This window comes from Vanessa tameamea, chromosome 23 (assembly GCF_037043105.1).
Source record: "Vanessa tameamea isolate UH-Manoa-2023 chromosome 23, ilVanTame1 primary haplotype, whole genome shotgun sequence".
NCBI lineage: Eukaryota > Metazoa > Arthropoda > Insecta > Lepidoptera > Nymphalidae > Vanessa > Vanessa tameamea.
The window spans coordinates 7,753,220-7,775,448 of record NC_087331.1 but is presented as its reverse complement, the minus strand read 5'-3'; the positions used below and the strand labels follow the sequence as shown (position 1 = coordinate 7,775,448).

Here is a 22,229-nt window from a genome sequence, read left to right as displayed (position 1 = left end):
GGTAGTATTTTTAAATGGAGAATTTCTTTAAAATAATGATAATTTCAGATATCATAATGACTCAATACATTTGATTCATTTCTAATCTCGTATATAAAATTAATGTTAGTAATGTTTCCAATGCTAGAGTTCGGTGTCTTTTAACCGATTCACTAGAAAATTGACACACATATGAATATTATATATTATTAATTTTTAAGGTGAAAATGTTATACGGTTTGATAGATCGAATTAAATTCCTTTATTCAATATAGAAGCTTTCCATTTACTTTTTTTTTGTCAAATTAATCACTACCACCGGTTTGGAAAAGAAAATAGCCTGAGGAGTACCGGCGACAGAAACTCGGCGAGTTTTTTGACAATTTGTGATTGTTTCCGTATATGTATTCAATATCACAAGGAAATATCCAAGAGATAATCGTTTTATTCCCAAGGTGTGTTATAAAACCATGAACTCATTAATTCTTTAATAACCTTTTGCACACAAGCGTTCTTTCTCAGTATATTTTTTATTTTTTATTTGGCAACGCTTGTATTTTGAACACATTCTGGGATCCTTTTGTAAAACCGTATACATTGCCTCACAAAAGAGTTATTGACTCTATGCAGTCGACTAACAGGAGTAATACGTTTGTGTTTGTTCCTTGTAACATTTTCTAACAAAATAATTACTATATTTCCGTACATACATAAAATGTATAATAAATATTTGTTTGATTGCTTTGACTAAAACTAAATTCGAATTTACTTTATTGGAAGTAGCCTTAGAGAAGACCTCTCGAATCGTCGTTTTACAAGAATAAATTAAATCTAAGCTTGGCACAGGTTGTAAACCACGAAAAAATTAGTAGTGACTACTTTCTGGTTATTAATTGTTACGTATGTAAAATTATTCAATCATTATTCAATTATTCAATCCTTCGAGTTAATCAACAAACTTGCTATCGAGTTTATATCACGCTTTTATATCCTTCAGACAGCTAGTTGTAAATATACGTAGATCGTACCTATATATCGATCGTGTGTAAACATAAAATAATTATAAATATTGGACAACATCACTGTATGATCCCAATGTAAGTAACTAAAGCACTTGTGTTATGGAAAATCAGAAGTAACGACGGTACCAGAAACACCCGCGACAACATAGGAAACTAATGAACTTTTCGAAGTTCTTTCACGTTTTAGTTTTGCAGTAAAGTGGATATGTGACACAAAAAACACTTCAATTATAAACATAGAAAAATTTAATGACTTATTTTAATTAAAGGTACTATTCTATTATTCAAGGTTTCATTTCACTCCGTATCCAGGGTAGGTAGTCGTAAACTTTGGTATAGACCCCGGGAACATTCTCCGTGCCACAGGGTGTGGGGCCGAAACTCACAACTCCAACGATCTGGTATATCCTCCTGTTGTTGTGAGTCATAAGGGGTCCTCCCGAGTCCCCTTTACAAGAATCTTTACCCTTATCCCCACCGGCACATATTTGCTTGTGCCATAACTTCAATTTGCGACCTTGAACTTCATAAGCTTGCTGACATTCCTGTTGATAGATGATTTATAAAAAAAAAAAAAACTATTATTAATGCGTTGTTTCAATAATTCTGCTACTTACTTACATATAAAAATTTTCAATCTATATATATAATATCTATTTGAAATATCATATCTCATTATAAATATTTGCATACAATAGAATATATCAATAGATAATTATGAATATGTTTTTTTAAAATGAAGTTATTATTTCTCCCTTTATAAATTTCAAGTTCATGTTTGATACTTTTTATACAATTTTATAAAAGTGACATAGTGTAGTAATAGTATAACAGTGACAGATATATTTAAGGCAAAGTTCTGACTGACTGTTCTGGCAGAATCTTGAATATTCTAAGGAAGCTTCCGTTTTAAAATTGGTGAATTTTGGGTGTAAGACATAAGGAATTCTTTGAATTTTTGACTTTATTTAATAGACATGTATGTCTTCGTGGGTTAAAACTGTGGTATCAATGTCTGCGAAATAAATGTGTTTATTATTTTTAGTGGTGGTGAAAGAAAACATCGTGAGTCGAACCTGTATGTGTCGAGTGAAAATATTGTATAGAAATCTATCAAACCGCTTTAAGGCAGCGTTGTGGAGTGAGCTCCAAATATTTTTCTGAAAAGGAGAGGAGGCTTTTGCCCAGCTGTGGAACATTTACGTTTTTGGGATAAGACCATTGCATCATTTGGTTTGTTTTAGTATTAACTCAATTTACCTTTAAAGGTTTGTAAGGTAAAAATACGTGGAGTTTCACATTGCTGTAACTCTTGATTTCGCTGACCGCACCCCATCCAGCGACTTCGAGAAATTGCGTGCCTGTTGTCTGCGTGATGTCTTCGTATGGTAGACATATAGGCCGGATGAAGTCTACATAACATTAGTACAATATATATGAGTAGAGCAGAGCTTAAATGATATGCGAGCATATTAATCAATTTCCTATTAAAAAAAATGATTATTTCCTGCATTCGTAAATCCGTAGGGGACGATAGTGACGATTTAAACTCTAAGTGCTTCTTAACAATTCAGAAAACTAGTTACTGTGTCAAAACGACGAGTGCCTTCTTTATTTTTTTTTATTATTGTCATGCCAAATTAAACAATTGGCTTCATGCCACGCCCATCGCGTTGTGTGCAATTAGCACGTACCGACCAATGGTCATTTAGATTGAAGTTGGATATAATAAGTATCTGGATTAATTTTAACTAACAATTACAATATAAAGATTTTTAGATATGATGTCAGATGATAAGATGTTGTACTGTTAGCAGATCCGCGTCTTTTTATCCGCGTTCGACTTACTTCCACGTGAGCCGTCGCATAATAGTAAATATCCTAACTCAAGAATGATCCTATATGAATGCAAATAATAACTAGTAGTTCTGACATTTTAGTAGAATTTCTACTAAAATTTCCAAATTTATTATTATTTTCAATGTTTCTCTGTCGAGACGGGTACTGTCAAGATTTTGTCTATAGTGAGAAAGTGTCGAAAAAAAAGTAGCCAGCAGTTGGCCACTAAGTACACGCACGACAGTAAAGTAGTACTATGATGTTTGGTCATTGTCAAGCTTAGCTGTACACACGCGCTCACCAAGATACTAAAATTGGCTCTGTGTTTTAATTATTTTATAGTGCGACATTATATATATATATATTTATTGTTTATTAGATTATTATATTAAACGCTGTGCTAGTAAAGCGTGCTTACCAGTATATGGAGCTTCACTTTTTAATCTAAGTAAAGCTATATCATTTCTTTTAAGCTGTGATCCAGGATTGTAATCTCTGTGCGGTATGACTTTTTCAATAGGCAGTATGACTGGTGAATCGGTACAATCTACGTCACTGTAATTAGGTTGTATACAGTCTTGTCCTTCGGATGAAGTGTCGTATTCACCGAGACGAACGTTTATTCTAAAAAAAACTACAGATATAATATAAATGACGAGTTCTCTTAAGTATCCGTATTAGTGTTGTAGTGATCTCAAAATTTTCTAAAGAAATCCTTATTTATTGTGGTTGTTTTTGCCAAGCCCTGGAAGATGAATTAAAAATAAAACGGAAGGTGGGTTTTTAGATTTGCAATCTTAGCTAATTGTGACGTTTCGATGGATTTTTAATGAAATTATAGACAAATTCATATTGAGAAAAAGTTCTAGAATGTAAGATGTTTGGACAGCGATGGGTATTCGCCATTTGTTTCCCTTAACGGCTAACTGTCTAATTTTCAGCAGCTTGCTCAGAAATGTTTCCAATTTTATGGCATAAATTAGAACTCCTATTTATTAAAGATAAAAATATATACTTTCAACAATTTAAAAAATAAATGCATTCTAAAAACACGTCGATGTCAACTCATGATCGTCACATAGATTGGGTCGTACAGTGATGGAACTAGTGTCGATTAAATTAAATGGAAAATATATAAATTGCTATAATACTTACAGTTCACCAATTCGCAACACTGGTCCGACAACACAATGACCAGCCGTCAAAACATATTGGCTACTAATCAGAGCTCCTCCGCAAAGCAATTTGATCTTATTATCTTTAACGCCGCGGTATTCCAGGATCGTCAACCAGGGATGTTGGTCTATTGCTGTTGCATTACCACCTGGAGATAACAAATTACTAAATATGAAAGTATAATAATGTAGAAAGAATTATCAGACCTATTTATATTTAAGAGGTCTTTATCATTGGAAATTTAGAACAGTAAGGTAAACCAGAACCATCTTTTTGCCGTGAACACTAGCAATCGTGTCTGGACTGCCAACATCAACGGCTAGTGATTTTCATACATTCAGCGTTACTAAAATCTAAAGGAGTTGCTTAATGTTCAAAGCCTAAAATTATTTAAAACTTGCCTTGAAACTTGTTCAAATTTATGCAGAGAATAAACTTTTATTTTTGCCTGTAATAGGAAAAAAGTCGATTTGCCGAAATTTGATTTTCGGATGGTATCTGGGTAGAATCTATCGAAACAGCTCCTCATTGTTTTTTCAGTAGTGTTCAAGTGACCAGTAAATATGTATTAAGTTTACCTAGAATTCGGTTGTCGGTGTATGTCTCGAGTCCACAACATTCCGTACGTGGGTCGGGAGGAGCTATCGAGGGCCCGCATTCAGATCGTTTTATCGTTGTTTTGATTTGAGATCCACAACATACGCTGTACTGGTCCGGACCTTCACACCTATGAAATAATATTTAAAAATTATCGTCGCTTAAAAAAATTAAGCCTTTAAAATAAGCTATTGTTTAGGTGTCGTAAATAAAAACTAACAAAAAAGAAAAGTCATATTTACAATTAATTACCTCTTATTTTCATTATTTGCAAATGCAACGTCTGAATTGGCTGAGTAGAAATGAGTGTTTTGTTTAAAATGTTCGTATGTGTAATATAAGCAAAGAGTCTAGGAATTATTACATTACTTAGAGTTTTGTACGAAAGCCAAATCTTCTTTTGAGATTGGTGGTCTTAATAAGTTCCTCAACGGCGGGCACGAGTATAAACTGATACACGTTCCAATGTTCGCATCTGGTGTAAAGCATCTACGATCTGTCGTATCCACAATTATTTCACAGCATACCTGAAATAATTAATCATTACATTAGTATAAAACAAAGTCGCTTACCGCTGTCTGTCCCTGTATATGCTTAGATCTTTAAAATTACACAACGGATTTTGATGCGGATAGATTGATTCAAGAGGAAGTTTTATATGTATAATATATAAAGTTAATAAAGAAACACTGATAATTTTAGAAGTTTTTGAAGTATTGTTGGTACACATTAAAAAGGTCTTCAAAAAAGTCCGCGATGGTATATGTCTATCTCTTAAGGATAGCCCACAACAACCATATTTTATCCTTTACTTTTTACGATAAATAATGGCTTATTTTCGAAGCAATTTTAAACAATACAGCATTATTTTTTATCCTATTAAGTACCTTAAATACATTGAGATGAGAAGTACGAATTGCGTTAGAAACGTCTTAGTCGCTATTACTTTAGATTTGTCTTTAATGATTTTAGTTATGCGAATTGATACTATATCTAAACTAATAGTGTTATGATAAGTTGCTTTAAACTGACGAGGTGGACCTGTTCAAATATGTTCACAGATCTTTACGTGATCAACCATCGTCCTACGGGTTAATGACTCGAATTTGAGTCTTGTTAGTCTGGCTCGGTAAGACTTCTTTAGCTTGAAGGATCATCGCTGAGGCTGAAGCATCCTTATGTACTTGCATGCAATATGTTGTTACTGCCTTAAAGAATACGTGACCCCTTAATAAATAAGACCAACTAGGTCTGTCAATTTAAATTTGAATTTGAAGTAAAATTTTAATTGTATCATTCCAAAATCAGCTGCCAAGTTAAATAGTTTCTGAGTGTTTGTTACCTTTGGTATATGTTGTTTAATGAACCCGCAGTGAGAATCTTTTAAAAGTTTCACGTCCTCCTTTTCCTTGTCTCTTTTGTTTAATAACGCCAGCAGCGCTGGGCATTCGAATATTGATATGCACTGCCCTTTAACCCCAGTCGGCGAGACACATTGCGACTCTGTAATTTTAGAAATTTTAAGTTGCTATTTTAATATCAGTATATTTGTACAATTGTGTTGTGTGTGTTGTATTAAAGTAAAGTATTTCCTGCAGATTGATATTTCCTAGTTACAAATGTTTACATAGTTTCCTTATATGTATGTTTGAGTTTGTGTTACCACATTTCCACTGTATCGCGCTAGATTTATCCAACAATTTTATTCCACCGTTCGACTTTTGATATATTTAATTTTATTTCGCTTCTCAGTTTGTGTGTGTTGGGAATGTTTTTGATAAATAATTCATGACTTATATTTAATATTGCTTATATTTAGTATACATTCATTTAGCTTTTGCATTAAAATAAACGAAAATACGTACATACATACGACGTAGCATACCGACATAGACGAAAAATATTGTTTATAAAAACGTACTGTACGGAATTATTTGATGAGTTATTAACATTCTCTAGGTTTTTTTTTTATATTTATAAAAAGTACCTCGCTGCTGGGCTATCCGTTCTGTGGTCACCATTGCCTATGGACCAGGCCAGTAAATAATTTGAAAATATTAATTTTTCTGCGGTCATGTCGTTCGTTGAACACGACATTATTTAAAAAATGCCAAAACTTGTATCAATATTTTTACTTGATTTGTTTTTGAAGTTTGGGTTTTTCTCACTGCCGATAATTTATTGTGTTGAAATGAAAGTTGAATCATTTAAGTCTCGATTTTATTTATTGCAGTTTTGTTAGGAATTAGCTTTATGTGGTTCGTTTTAATAAATTAGTAAATAATTTACTTAAGCCGCAATGGCCCAGTTTATGGTTACAAGATGTAAATCTTAACCGATGATTCTGAATTCAAACTCGGTGCAAGCACCACTAAATGTATGTGCTTAATTTGTATTTGCAAATTTAACCTCTTTATAATATTAGTATACATCATAATATATGTGACATCGACCAATATATGTCTGTTTATCGAACTATCTATCTTTAACTTTCGACCGAGAAAAAGTATATAAATATAAATAATAGAAGCAGAAGATAAAGATTGTCAGCAAGGATGAACAGAAAAAAATAATCGTTAGTAAATAACCGCGAAAACTATCAAGTGTCGTCCTATGCCCTTCTTAGCTTGAATATCTATACATATAATAAAATTGGAGTGTCTGTTTGTAATATTAAAATAACCCATTTTTACTAAATGCATATGTATGTATACACGGTACATATACCAAAATAACATTTTTACAATTTTTGTCTGTCTGTTTGTTCCGGCTAATCTCTGGAACGGCTGAACAGATATCGACGGGACTTTCACTGGCAGATAGTGGATGTAATAAGGAGTAACTTAGGCTACTTTTATTTTAGAATTATGTATAGAATAAATATAAAATCACGCTACAATATCCAAATAACTTAAATTCAAACAATGCGCATGAAGTCGCGGGCACAGCTAGTTTGTAATAAAGTTTGATAGATAAATAAAGAGCTTACTGAATTATTGTAAAGTATCAAGTAGGTTTGCTTAACGCTGTCTTAATTTATATAGTTTAAAATAGTCACTCACAAAGGTAAATTAATCTATTTTTTTATGTATGTGGTCGCACATCAACCTTCACTGCAGGAGCCCTTGATGATAAATTAGGATTTATTTAAAAGTCATCGGGGATTTTTATAAATAATGAATCACTTTTCAGTGGGTAGCGTCCAAAGATGTTGAAAATTGTAAAAAATTATAATTGCATGCAAATACTCGAGCTCGTGAGATATTGACAGTAAAGATGTTCCACGTGTATCTTATTTACGCTAATTGGTTATTGTTTATGGTGGTGGTAGAAAATGTGGCACGGAAGGATACGGAGAAAACAAATAGTTGTTTGGTACCTTGAGGAAAGTAATTAAAATAAATTAAACTCAAAGATTTATAATTAATATTTGTTTAATACTATAGGTTTCTCCGTCTATGGGGGGGGGGGGTATGTGAATTTGCCTGAAGATATTATATACATCTAAAAATATAAAGTATACCTATATACAATATAATGCAATATAAATCTAAAAATCCCCCCTTGGACTCCTTTCCAATTTCTTTCTAGTCTACCCTGATGTCACAAATTTATAATTCGTCAAATATTCCGTGACTATTAAAGACAAAATCCTTATTTATATGTATAAAAGATCAGTAGGAGATCCTGACATTTTGGCTAAAATTATCTTACCAAATAAAGCAATCCTCCGAATTATATTCTTAATATGATATAGGTAGGTGGACGGTAAGTGGACCTGATGGTAAGTGGCTACCACCTCCTAAAGACAATGGCGCTGTGAGAAATACACCCTACATTGCCAATGCGCACCTTGAAAACTAAGATGTTATGTTTCTTGTGCCTGTAGTTACACTGGCTCATTCACCCTTATAACTGGAACACAATAATACTGAGTACTGTTTGGCGGTAGAATATCTGATGAGTCAGTGGTATTTAGCCAAACAGGCTTGCACAAATTATTGTGTGCGATCTGTATAGTTCATTGACTTTTTGTTGAAAACTTGTAAAAAGTTTTAAAGCGCCCTATTAGGGCTTTTTCAACGAATTTTATCACATCGGCAATTATAGCGATAGGACTTTATAGATCACTTAAGTTTTGGTAATAAATTTACGTTAGAATTTATCTTATTTTTTCTGGAAAACTTTAGCCAGAACGAAGTTTTACACCAGCATGTTACAAGTGTTACTGCTGATCTGAGAGCGTTTATCGTCTCCATTGCATTTAGTTCCGAATGCAGTAATACAGTGTGTTATATCGAACTCGGAAACCAGTTACTCAAAATTATCCTTTAGATGAACGATATTTTCCTGCTATATCGAAAAATGTCCGTGCGATCTTGTAACTAAATAAAACATTGATTCGAAATTTCATTATTGTGAACTTAATTTAAATTTATGATTTACATTAATATTTATATGTATAAGGAACATTAGACGTGCGCCACGTTTGTCTGATATCAACAACTTATATAACCGTATTGATTGATCACTAGCTGAATACCTACTTATCAAGATAACAGAAAGTAGAAACACTGTAAGTTTGGTCTTTTACTCATAAATACAACTATTAGTACACCGATTTCAATGTCTCTAAATTAAAAATTGAGGAACCATATTCCGTACAATCTTTCATCCTAAATTTCCCTATCCTAAAGATCCTAAAGATTCCATCAAGAAACCATTTCATAAAAAAGGACTTTAAGAACAAAATTTTATTCATAAAAGCAAGACTAATATCGATTTCCACATTGGAAACATTGAAAGGGACAAATTTCGAGTCTTACTTACGTCCCCATTTTACCCTCTTGAGTAGTGAATTTTCAAAAATTTTAATGTTTAATTAAATTAAATTATGAACTTCCTTACAAGTTTTCATTCTAAGTTTCTCTTGGGTGATGAATCTTTAATAATCTTTGACACCTATGTCATTATTATAAGTCTAAACATTGATTTCCATATTTCTAAAATTAGTAATGACGAATTTCCATTCAAACGTTCATTACCCATTTAACTCTCATAGGAGATGAATTTTGAAAAAGCCTTCCTGAGTGCTCACCTCCGTACCATATGAATTCCTATTAGATCCACCAGTTTAAGCTGAGCTCTGTATATCAGTCAGTCGTTTTAAAATGTTTTTAATTATTCATAGAAAATGTGATAGTTCAAATATGTCGATTGGATTAAGATGATGCTTTTAGTTTAATTTAATATGCTGGTGTGTTAAATTTAACTTACCTCACTAAATAAAGTGAAATATGAGTAAATACTGATTTTGTATGTTACAACACCTTACTTAGTGCGGTTCGGTTCTCGCTTCTTCACGAATTATTCTTTCAAATGTCAATACTCTGTCTTTTAAAATGCGCGTTGAAAGTCAATCGGACATGTCATTTGCCTTATATATATGTATATATTATGGCATGTGTCAAGTCTTAGTGTCAGTCTTGCAACGCATAATAAACATATAAAGGATGTCGATCCGAAACGTAACATCAACTTCAAACAGGATTTCAACTTACGTCCTTGTACGCGGCACACATATAAAACAACTATAGCCAAAACTATCGATAGAGGCGTCATCTTCATATAAAACTATAACGTCATGACCGAACGAACGACGCGGCTCGACTTCGCGAACGTTCAATATGTACTGGCCACTGGTTCCTGCCTTGACGAGATTCGGATACGTTGCTTTGTTCGCCTTAATCGAGTAACTTATATTTTGTTTTGTTTTACCTGCTAGCTTGGGCGTATATCTTATGCAATGCATATCTGACTGTCCCCGTGTTTTGATGTTTCTTCTTTACACGAGAAACATTTGTTCAAGTAGTCTAAAGTAAATTACTTTTAAGAAGAAGAAATATATATTTCATTTCAAGTGACTTCTCTGATTCTCATTTGCGCGGTTTTTTCTAGAAACTATCCGTCCGTTGGTTGTGATTCATTTACAGGCGTAATAATTATTAATAATTGAAATGATAAATGTGGGATTTTACAGCGGTAGTCATTTTTAAAATGTAAGCTAAACGTAGTTTAAGCTAATTAACTTATGCCAAGTTGCTGTTATAACTTCCGAGTCTATATTATAATTATTAGTAATATATTTATATTTTATGTATATAACTTTAGATATAAAGTTAAATTGCCAGACAGTTTTACTTGTGCTAACTCCGTGTTAGGTACTATTTTAGTCATTACATATATATACATTGTGAAATTATAATATAATATAGGAATTTAATTTCATATAATTCTCTATATAATCTACTTACCGAACCGGTGGTAGCTTTATATTTAATTCTACTTTGTAACATGATGATTAAAAAGTGCTTTTGAACCTACATTAATAAAGAATACTTTGATTTTGACGCTATTAAGTAACCTAACATTTATTTACCAGACCAAAATACTGAAAATTGTTATAATTCTTAGGTATATTATAACAAATGATGTATCCAAAAATATTCCACCTCATTCCGTCCCGATGAACCGATGAAACGATTCGTTCAACATTTAAACGTATGGTTGTTGACGTTGGTCGTGCACCTAATCTCTCCCCTGACGTGTCTGATTTTTTGGCATGAAATGGTGGGAATTAACTCTTACTGATTTTCGGACTCTACTAGATGTCCGAAAATCCACAATAGCGCGATTTTTAAGACATTTTGAATCACTCTGTGGAACCAGTTTTCGCCGGAGATTTTTCCGAACCGATACAACTTGGGAACCTTCAAGAAAGAGTGTATTCCTTAAAGGTCGGCAATGCCGTTGCAAGCCCCGGTGTCGCAGATGTCCATGGGCTGTGGTAATCACTTTCTATCGGGTGAGTCACCTGCTCGATTGCCACCGATAACATAAAAAATGACTGTGCTTCTGTGTTTTGAACTGGGCTGAACACACTGTTATACTAAAATTTCCTGAGCAAATGGCTATTCCGTATATATTGAGGACGGCTGCCGTGTCTGAAGTCATCAGGAAGGATTCTATGAATATAGTATCCTCCCTGATGACTGATGATAAAATAAATTATCAAAGTATTAACTCGTTGTGATGATTAAACAGCCATATAATTTTATTTTTCTCTACAACAATTATCTCATCAACATAATTATGTGATATTCTCGAAAAAATATACCTTGTTATCTTAACAATAAGAAACCCGTGTCTGAGTTATTATAATTCTTAATTAGTCTCGACGGTTGGATGATCAACGAGATCTTGAAACTTTGTGAGAATTGTTTATAAATTTATATCATTGAATTGAAGAAATAAAACGGTTATTTAGCGAAAAATGGCACCATAGTCACGTTACGCTAAGTGATCGATTCATCAGAGTCATAACACATTGTGAGCTGTTTTTTTCGCTCATTTTGTAAGCGTTTCAGTTCGCCATATCTTACTGTATAATTAATAATACTTAAGGTAAGTTTTATGGCAAGTCTCATTTTAGGATTAGCTTCAATGCATTTTACTGGGATATAAGGATTAACAATAGCAGCTATGCCTCCTTTGGTCTATATCTAGGCATAACATTACGTCTATCCGTTGCACCGTTGTCTTGTTAAAGAAGAGTAATCCAAAGGACCACCAAAAACTTTTTATTATTTCGAATTTCCAGTATCGAAATTGTACATTGTTTGATCATATTGTAACACAGTGTCACTGATCCTTAAAATGATATTGCGTAAAATTGTAGTAAAATAATTATCCGGTTTTTTCCTTATCCGTTAGTTTTTTATTAAATCTCGATATGTATAGTATTAATATAGAGGAACCCTATTATTGGTTCTAAAATAAAATATTTTTTTAATAAATATAATTTATTTCGGCTAAAAATAGTTAGTATATAATATAAACAGTCGAGATCGTATGAAACATAGTATTTAAAAAAAAAATACATTTTGTACATTTGACAAACATCCAGCTCCGATTAGTCGACAGTGATTACTTGGTGTTTTACATTTACTTGTTCGTGAATCTGCTGCCATTCTTGTTCCGAAGAATGGTTCTCTTGTTAAGTTCGTGTTGATATTCCATAATTTTTAGACAAAAATAGTAAATACATTAAAGCGTGTGTATAGGTTGCGTTGACTTTATTAACAATTAGTATTCTATTTGTAATCCTGCTAAAACTGGTTCAATGTTTTGAGCATGTGCTGAAAATAATCTCGGACGTACTCTTTAAATCTATATTAATGTTATAAACGCGAAAGTAACTCTGTCTGTCTGTTACTCTTTCACGGCTCAACCACTCACGAACCAAGCTTGAACCCCAAGGGATGACATAGGCATATTTTATATACCCGATGACCAATCCCTAAAACGCGAGCGAAGCCCGCGCAAAAACTAGTAATATCGTAGTGATTCGATATAATAAAGAATTTCGTTAATTAAAAACTGGTGTAATACCAAAAATCAGCCTAAATTTTTGATAATCAGATAAATGAATACTTACATAGAAAAAATACTGTAAATATCTTGAGGAAAGGCTTTCAAAGAAGCATTTTAGTTAATGCATTCACAAATATTACTAAAATATAAAATAGTACCCCTTATATTATATTTGTTATAACCTAGAAATGCCAACTATATTTGGACTCAGTGATAAACTAAACAAAAATATTTAACTAAGTAAGGTAACGTTGCCTGTCACAAGTATAATTTGTTCTCATTCTCCTGAGGTATTATTTGAATTGTCCCAAATTCCCTTATTATGTATTATACTTTGTGATATATGTCATGTTTGTCATTGTTTGGTCATTACTTCCTTGCTTTTACTTCGAAATAACTTTTGCCATTTGAGAAACAATAAGTTATATAGTATTTGTAATAAAAATAATTCAGTAGACGACAAAGTCAGGCGAAATATTTTTTAGAGACTGATCCACATATTGCATTCGTTTGTTTATAGGCTTTTCATAGATTTGCTTTAAATATACTTAGTAATCGACAAAAACAACATTTTTGGGCAGTATAAAGTTATTTTGCTAGAACTCTATGACGTAGACGTATGATTGTAGACGGACTTTAGACGTAAATCTGTCAAATTGTTCAGACAAAAACCATGTATTCAATATCTTCATAGTTTTGACTATTTTTATTTAATTATTGGTAAAGAGATGAAGCCAGATAAAACTTGATTTGACCATCAAGTATTAGAAGAGTAAAGTGCATTGTAAAATGCCTTTGTATACTAATTGACTTAGGGTTCGACTACACTTTTGATCCATGGTATGTAATCGTACACCTTTGTATAGATGCTAGGCTTGCCCTGGTTGCCGCACTGCAATATACCAAAACTAATGACGCCAGTGAGCTCGAATTTCTTTTCGTCTTGATACATCAGGGGTCCGCCGGAATCTCCTTTGCACGAGTCCTTATTCAATTCGCCTCCTGCGCACATCTGCTTATTCCACACCAGCGAAACTCCTTTACGGCTGTATAGTTCTCGACAACTCTGTAAACGGTATTTATTTAAATTAAGAAATTATACGGACAAATACACCTGATTTAACTCACCAGGTAATTAATTGGTCACCTTTGGTCACCTTTGCCCACCGGCATTGGCAATATAAGAAGTACATGTAGCGGATTTATTTTAATCTGACAATGCTGCCAAACATTATCAAAGATTAAATTGTAAATTAGTATCTGTTTAATTATATTCTTTGATTCACAACCGGATAACAGTAAAACTATTTGTCTTGCTGCTTGGCAGTGGAATACCGGATAAGTAAATGCCACCTAATCAATTATGACTGTACAAAGATATGTTTTTTTTTTTAAATAAAATAAACATATTTAGGGTGTAATTTAAAGAAGTAATTATTTAGTACCGTCTGATCTACGAAGATCAAATCCGAATGAAGTTTAATGTCGCTCCTCGTATGAGTTTCGTCTACAGCTCCCCATCCAGCAACGAAGTATCGCATATCTCTTTGTGGCGTTGACAATGTAATGTCAAATGTTGGCAAGCATATAGGTCGTACGAATTCTAAAATAGTTTAAATAGAATGAATACATTTGTATTATTATTTTTTATCTTTACATTATAGCTCAACAAGTTGTTCGTTTTCTAACCGTCGTAAGGAGCCAATTTTTCCAGCTTGATCAATGCAATATCATTTGCCTGTATAACAATCTTATCTGTGTTGTATTGGGGGTGAATGATGGTCTCCGCTATTGGTATTGAAATGGCTCCTGTGGTACAATCTAAACCATCTCCTTCCACTTCAACGCAGTCTGGTCCATTGTTTGTCGTATTGTATTCACCAAGACGAACGGATTTCCTGATGAAAAATATTATAAATGTTCAGAGTATTCAATTAGATTTGATTATAGAGTATTTAATTCCATAAAATAAATGTAATTCCTTCTTTAATGACTCAGTATTTAAAGTGAGATTCTGAGTGAGCTGGTTTAATTACACGCACTAGGGTCGTGATATTTTCGTTTCTAAGGTATGTGGCGCGTTGGCAATCTATCTTACATTGTTAATATTTTTACAGTGTCATTGTCTATAGTGGTGACCATTTGCCATCATTCGCCTCTTTGACCAGTCTGCTTACCTATTTCAATTGAATAAAACTTTAAACTGCTTTTATGATTTGCACGAGCATAGAAAGGTAATAGCTTATCCTCACTATACCTATATTTTGTTTGTAATTACACTTTTACTTACGCTCCTCTTGATTTTTTGGCTGTTGTTATAAGGCAGTGAGCTGCCGTAAGTACATATTCACTACTTATAAGGGTTCCTCCACATAGATAATCTCTAGTATACTCAATCAATGCTAACCACGGATACTGATCTATTGAAGTTGGTACACCATCTGCGGGAATAATGTTAACATTTTTTGATAAATTTGCTTCATCATTCGTTTGGAACGACTTTAACGCGGCTTAAAGTAGAATGAACTGGTGGAAATCGTCACGTAAGGAAAAAGCGTTACGACTTATTCCTCTCTTTCTTTTTCTCTCTGTCTCTTTCTATCGTATACGGTTTCATATCATATATTTTTTTTTTGTTTAATGCTGTTTTAATTCCCACGGTATTTTAATTTAATTATTCTCTAACGCTGTTTATTTATTTCATTGCCTCTGTTGTTTAGAACATAATATATAGTTAAGGCAACTTCGTTCCAACCGGGTATCCCATGACGCATCTTTTTTTTTTAGTTTATATCTAACTTTATTGATTAATTTTATTCATCTTATATTTTTTCTAATATCATTTATAATATACATATAAGCAAATAAATTAATTGGAGCTAAATATCAATTAGTGATTGAAAAGATTAAAAGATCATTATGCGCAATTCAAGTCACGTTTTTTTATAAGCACCTGAATTGTCATACTAAAATTTATATACCTATTTTCTATCCTAGCCTTGCTCGACTGACGCAAATTCGTCTTAATAATGAAAGAACATTTACATACATATAATTTTATTGCCACTAGCACTGTCTATCCCACAACAATCCTTATTAGGATCTGGTAGACCTGGTTTTGGTGTACACATGTTGTTGATAGAAAATCTGTCCAATCCTGTTACTGGTTTCTTTGTAGTTAACCGGTGGTTACCGTCGATTGGGGTATCACAACACACGCTGTACATAGCTGACCCTATACACCTGTGAATCAAATCAATATATACTTTATTCAACGAGGGTTTTACAAGTACTTTTGAATCGTCATTTAACAAACTATATTAAGTGAAACTACCACCGGTTCGGAATGTCGAGTCTACCGAGAAGAACCGGCAAGAAACTCAGTAGTTACTCTTTTTCGACATTTAAAAATAAGGTCATGTTAGTTAAATACAATTATATATGTATGTTTATATGTAGTTAAATTAGTCTTGAATAATGAATGAAAATTTTAGTCACAGACTGATATTTTCATAGTAATTGCCTTTGTAGTTTACTAGTCAAATATAATCCGCAATATTTCCTTCCTCCTCTTTTTTTATCACCGACGATTGTCCGACGCGATATTTTTGGAGGATGTCGTCATTAGATTTAGGTTTGGACGTCGATAAAATCGTGTAAAATATGAATACGTATTTCACCTGGATCTCTGTACATATTCCAAGTCCTCTTCTGAAGCTTCTTTTAATCTTTTGGCAACTTTTGGGCAAGAGTCTAAACTGACACAAGAACCATATGTCCCTTCCAAAGTAACGCATCTTTTTTCAGGTGGTATTGTTACTGTCGCAGCTGTTGTTGTTGTGGTAGTGGTAGATGTTTTAACTGGGCAGCAAACCTAAAGATTTAAATTATTTTTAATATAAATCATATATTTTGGTGTTATTCTCTTGATTTGCCGAAATGAAATGAACCAGTGGTTGGAATGCGTGCATCTTAACCGATGATTGCGGGTTCCCACCAAGGCATACACCACTAAAATTGAATGTCCTTAATTTGTGTTTCTAATTCAACTCGTGCAAGGAAAACATCGTGAGGAAACTGCGTGTGTCTAACTTCAATGAAATTCTGCCATATTTGTATTCACCAAGCCGCATTGGAGCGGCGTGGCGCAATAAGCTCTAAACATTCTCCTCATTTGAGAGGAGGTCTTAGCTAAATAGGGGAACATTTACAGGCTGTTACTTTACTTTTTTACTTTATATTCTGTAGAATAATTTACAATGACTATACTAAATATCAAATATTTAAAAATCTCCAAAGTTGTCCTGTAAATAAATTTAGTTCTTAATGTATGCTTTTCATTACATAGTATAAAAGAAAGTCGCTTACCGCTGTCTGTCCCTATTTATATAGCTTAGATCTTTAAAATTACACAACGGATTTTGAAGGTTTATATGTATAATACATGAACAATATAGTATTGAGACACTGATTATATTAGAGGTTTCTAAAGTGATTTCGTAAATAAACAATTTTTTTACGCTTACATTGCAAATGCTGGCTGAACCCTACGAGATAGATCAAAATAATGGACTACAGTATTGTTTTACTTTACTTACTTTTTATACTATATTTACTTTTTACGAAAATTTATTATTTTCGAAGCGATTTTAAGCAATACAGCATGAATCCTTATCCAATGAAGTATCTTAAATACATTGTGCATTAAATATAGATGAATATGGCCGTTTACAGCATGTAATTTAAATGTTTATATTTGAAAATATTACAGATTTAATTACTGATAAACGTGTGAACGTTGTAAGACATTCTGTAGTATATTTAGTATCAGCTTGGCACTCGTGCGAAGCCGGGGCACGCATTTCTTGCTTTACATACAATTTTTAAACATAATATATTTCATTGTTATATAAAGCTGTGTTTAAACATACCATAGGATTCTCTCTAATGAATCCGCAATGCCATTGCTTAAGAATCTCTCGATCCAAAGTGGTACCCTTTATTAAATTTCTAAGTTTATCGCAGTCCGCCAGTAGTACGCACTTGCCGTCGATTCCAGTCGGCGTAATGCAGTAATCTGGAAAAAAAGTTATGTCATCACGGTGTACATATAATAATACTCACGATTCTCTGTATAGATATTGTTATAAATCTGGATCATATAGCTGAGCGAAAAGGGAATCGAATACCTATATGTAATGAATCGCAAGAAAGTGTAGGGTTGCAAATGCAATTTATACTAATAGTCTGCCTGTCAATCTAACGTTAAGATGAACCTTACCAAGAGCCGAGATGGCCCAGTGGTTAGAACGCGCGCATCTTAACCGATGATTTCGGGTTCAAACCCAAGCAGGAAACACTGCAGTTTCATGTTCTTAATTTGTGTTCATAATTCATCTCGTGCTCGGCGGTGAAGGAAAACATCGTGAGGAAACCTGCATGTGTCTAATTTCAACGAAATTCTGCCACATGTGTATTCCACCAACCCGCATTGGAGCAGCGTGGTGGAATATGCTCCAAAACCTTCTCAAAGGGAGACGAGGCCTTAGCCCAGCAGTGGGAAATTTACGGGTTGCTATTGTAAATCGTTACCAGTAACGGCTTGTATTATGGAATATAGTGATGTATGTGTTTTGTAAATTACAATTTTTCGTTCAGTTGTCGACATGCGACCAGCATATTTCGATCCCTTATTTTTACTATATCTAATTTTTTATATTGATAACACCGAAGCTCGTCAACGGCGACCAACGAAAAATAAATCGATGAATTAAAACAGGAGAAAAAGTTAAGAACTCTTTCCTGTGTATTTATAGATATGTGAAATTTAGCTCTAATAAATTATACGCCTAACGGTTGTCCTGAGCACACGGAGATGGACATATTTTTCCTCAATCGAATAAGTTGCGTAAGATTACGAACTAAATGAATGCTGAACCGAAATCTATTGAATTTGTAGAGGACTAGCGACCGCATTATTAAAAAATATATTTTTTCCCTATAGTATTCAGAAATAATGAAGTTTTAAAGTTTTGAAATAGTTAAAACATTTTAGAATTAGAATATTAGTTCCGGAGGTTTTAAAGGTGTTTATACATATTTATATTTTGTCCTAAATTTCGTTTAAATAAAATAAATTTGACTAAACTAAAATAGTTTTGTTTGAGTAATATGTAATTCAGTTTTTTTGTACAACTATTTAATTTCTCGTGAAGGTTCGGAATGGATTTTTAATTTTTTGACAAAAATTAACCGATAACACGCGCGATCTGTTTTACGTTAATGGTCTTGTGCCAGAAACGCTCACGCTCAATTGTAAAAAGTTTGAATACAAATTTACATATACGAAAGTATTTAGTTTTATATAGATGGCCCAGTGGTTGGAACGCGTGCATGTTAACCGATGATTGTGGGTTCAAACCCAGGCAGGCACCACTGAATTTTCATGTGCTTAATTTGTGTTTATAATTCATCTCCTGTTGGGCGGTGAAGGAAAACATCGTGAGGAAACCAATATGTGTCTAATTTCAACGAAATTCTGCTAGTGTATCCATCCACCAACCCGCATTGGAGCAGCGTGGTGGAATATGCTCCAAACCTTCCCCTTAAAGAGAGAGGAGGCCTTAGACCAGCAGTGGGTAATTTACAGGCTGTTAATATTAATGTTAATAAGAAATGTATGAGATACTTGTAATTGTTTATTAATTTTTGGGAAAACGCGGCTGACTATGTAACTTTTTATATACTTTAGTAATTTTTTTTAATATACATATCATCGTGCACTTTTTACATGTTTTAAGTTCAACAGATTATCTATTTAAAGCATTCATATATCTCTTCCCATTAAGGCGGACTTTGTAATAAATGCTCTTCGCAAACATTACCTTTTTCTTGTATAGACTAGGGATGCCCCGGCTTTACAAGGATGCAATTCATTAACAAAGAATTATTTTTTTTGGTATAAATATAGCACTCGGGAATTATTAGCTTTATAGCAGAGTAAAATCATTACCCCCTACATACAAACAAGGAACATTTAACTTTTTATAATACTACAGACGTAGGGTTTGAATGTATATTGAAATTATACGAATACAACTATTCCGTTATACGTAATACTTATACTGCCTTTAATAATAGTCTCTATGACAGTTTTTGTTAGTGAACGTATTAAACGTCCAGATCTTTAGATGAATAATATCAGTTGATGGTAAGGCCTTGCGCGAGCCCGTCTGGGTACACTCATCAAATATTCTACCAAACAGTTATTCTTAGTAATGTTGCGTTCCAATTTGAAGGGTGAGTGATCTTTAACTACGGTCACAAGGGACATAACATCCTAGTTTGCAAGGTTTGTAGTGCATTGGCGATCTAAGTAATGGTTAATATTTCTAACAGGGCCAATGTATCTCTATCTTCTATATCATAAAAAATATTTGTAAATGTAATGTATTATATGAATTATTTGTGTTGTGTTTGTGTTTAATGTAAGTTTTCGTTCGTTGGATTCTATGTTTGTCTATTAAATCTTAATGTAATCAAACGTAAGTTGATTTTGAAAATTAGAATTAGTGTATGACTATCATTTAATTTAATAATTGGTCTTTGTGATTGTCATTTCATTTCCTTGTTCGCTCACGTTCTCCTAAACGATTTTCCTCCTTTGGGAAACGTAAATGTATTTAAAACATATTTGTCAAATTTCGAGTCATTGTATCAACGTATCTCAATTATAATTATTAATTCATTGTAATTTATTAAATTACGAAAATGTTAATTTTGATCGATTCGTTAACAAAAGTAATAATAATTATTCAGTCAATCAAAGTTTGTACTATATGTCGAGTGGTGTAAATTATATGGTACGTATCGTTTTCGTAAATAGTTTTTATAATTAAGGATCTCAATTTTGAAGCCATAGTCACATTTAAAAAAATTGGTTATTCTTCTAGTGCTCGTATTAGTCCTACTATTAAAACAGTAGAAATACTACTTCAGCAACCATCTCTGACGTTGGAACTAGCTAACTAATTTTTTTATCGGAATCGTGGTGTTGATGAGCAGTGACGTAAAGGCGGATAAAACCACGCGGAGAGGCTAGTCATTTACTTACTGCGTCAAGAGCAAAGCGTGCAAAAAAACACTTTTAGACTTATATAAATATTTATATAAAACATTTTGATATAAGTCTGTAAGTATCTATCATATCTCTTTTGAAAATACTTCAATGGTATTTAATGTTTACGTCTACAGAAAACATGTTATTTATAGAGAGGTCCATCGCGATATGAAACGTAATAAACTGGATTCCCTTGAAAATATCGAAGTAGATCTAGACGGTTATCTTGATATTAACACCGAATTATATGTAATACTCAATAAATATGATCACTGTTTAAGATGTTATGGAGATTAACGGAAGGAGTTTCGCAAAGTGGAACGCATTCGCGTATGCACGAATGCAAGAAAATCATGACGCGAAGATCGCATTTTATGAGGTACAAAAGTCGTTTTCTAAATGATATTGTATGCGAGAACCGGTAACACATCACAAACCGGATAAATTGAAAGTTAAAAACATACCTTCTTGTCCAAAGACGATACATGTTAAAGTCACAAACGTAACGATTTTAAAAATTCGTTTCATTCTTACAACACGTCCGATCGACGTGACCGTTTTGAGCGTACTGACTTATTACTAAATAATAAATATATAAAGTAATATGTTCAAAGCTTTATGGTATAGGTATGTTGTTTTTATATGTATATATATATATGTACGCGCAATGATTCAAGCTTAGACACGTTAGAATAATATCGATATGCTAATTTATGGGACTAATAGTGTATGACATATACGAAATGACGTTTTGTAAGTCTAGCTACGTGACCCGGCTTCGCACGGAAAACGTTTGTATTGAAAGATAAGTAAACAAAGTTTCGGATGTCATACCGGAGACTTGGCTTGATTTATGAGGTTGTTTCCTTTGAAAATGTTTTCATTTCTCAGAATGAAGGGGATTGATTGGTGATACGAGACGCGTTGAAATGATTCAGGTGGTATCGCGATCCCCAAGACCCAGCCTAAGACCTAAGAAGGTAGATAAATAATCTTTCCAGGATTTAGGGTACGGCATAGAGTGTCGTCTTCATCAAACGTGTCACGAGGAAAATACCCGATAT

General features: G+C 33.1%; 4 protein-coding genes across 5 annotated transcripts in view; 1 reads left to right on the top strand and 3 right to left on the bottom strand.

The window, feature by feature from the left end:
• Nucleotides 1–22,229, top strand: part of Mim (missing-in-metastasis) — a 201,281-nt gene that overhangs the window by 120,431 nt on the left and 58,621 nt on the right. The gene's annotated exons all lie outside the window — the stretch shown is intronic.
• The window catches only part of LOC113397777 (phenoloxidase-activating enzyme-like), a 67,989-nt gene that overhangs the window by 17,986 nt on the left and 27,774 nt on the right, over nucleotides 1–22,229 (bottom strand). The window lies entirely within an intron of this gene.
• LOC135193287 (phenoloxidase-activating enzyme-like) lies at nucleotides 1,230–10,316 on the bottom strand. Its single transcript, XM_026636234.2, has 8 exons — nucleotides 10,175–10,316; nucleotides 5,956–6,116; nucleotides 4,983–5,140; nucleotides 4,595–4,743; nucleotides 3,996–4,164; nucleotides 3,259–3,464; nucleotides 2,262–2,413; nucleotides 1,230–1,546 (listed from the first exon to the last, which is right to left on the bottom strand). Exons 1-8 carry the CDS (start codon nucleotides 10,239–10,241, stop codon nucleotides 1,286–1,288), a joined length of 1,323 nt encoding a protein of 440 aa, XP_026492019.2. The 5' UTR covers nucleotides 10,242–10,316; the 3' UTR covers nucleotides 1,230–1,285.
• On the bottom strand, nucleotides 13,614–21,734 carry LOC113397776 (phenoloxidase-activating enzyme-like). Its single transcript, XM_026636229.2, has 8 exons — nucleotides 21,630–21,734; nucleotides 17,978–18,123; nucleotides 16,727–16,920; nucleotides 16,096–16,289; nucleotides 15,337–15,487; nucleotides 14,736–14,944; nucleotides 14,492–14,649; nucleotides 13,614–14,112 (listed from the first exon to the last, which is right to left on the bottom strand). Exons 1-8 carry the CDS (start codon nucleotides 21,691–21,693, stop codon nucleotides 13,858–13,860), a joined length of 1,371 nt encoding a protein of 456 aa, XP_026492014.2. The 5' UTR covers nucleotides 21,694–21,734; the 3' UTR covers nucleotides 13,614–13,857.

Bases quoted from the DNA above. Each gene is read 5' to 3' on its own strand.
- LOC135193287 (XM_026636234.2), bottom strand. From the start codon at position 10,241: ATGAAGATGACGCCTCTATCGATAGTTTTGGCTATAGTTGTTTTATAT. The intron at 3,465-3,995 runs GTAAGTATTATA...AGTTTTTTTTAG, and splicing joins GTGTTGCGAATTGGTGAACT to AATAAACGTTCGTCTCGGTG. The intron at 1,547-2,261 runs GTAAATTGAGTT...ATCTATCAACAG, and splicing joins TACCTTACAAACCTTTAAAG to GAATGTCAGCAAGCTTATGA.
- LOC113397776 (XM_026636229.2), bottom strand. From the start codon at position 21,693: ATGAAACGAATTTTTAAAATCGTTACGTTTGTGACTTTAACATGTATC. The intron at 18,124-21,629 runs GTATGTTTTTAA...CTTTTTTTCCAG, and splicing joins TATCGTCTTTGGACAAGAAG to ATTACTGCATTACGCCGACT. The intron at 14,945-15,336 runs GTAAGTAAAAGT...ATTTTTCATCAG, and splicing joins GCCAAAAAATCAAGAGGAGC to GAAATCCGTTCGTCTTGGTG.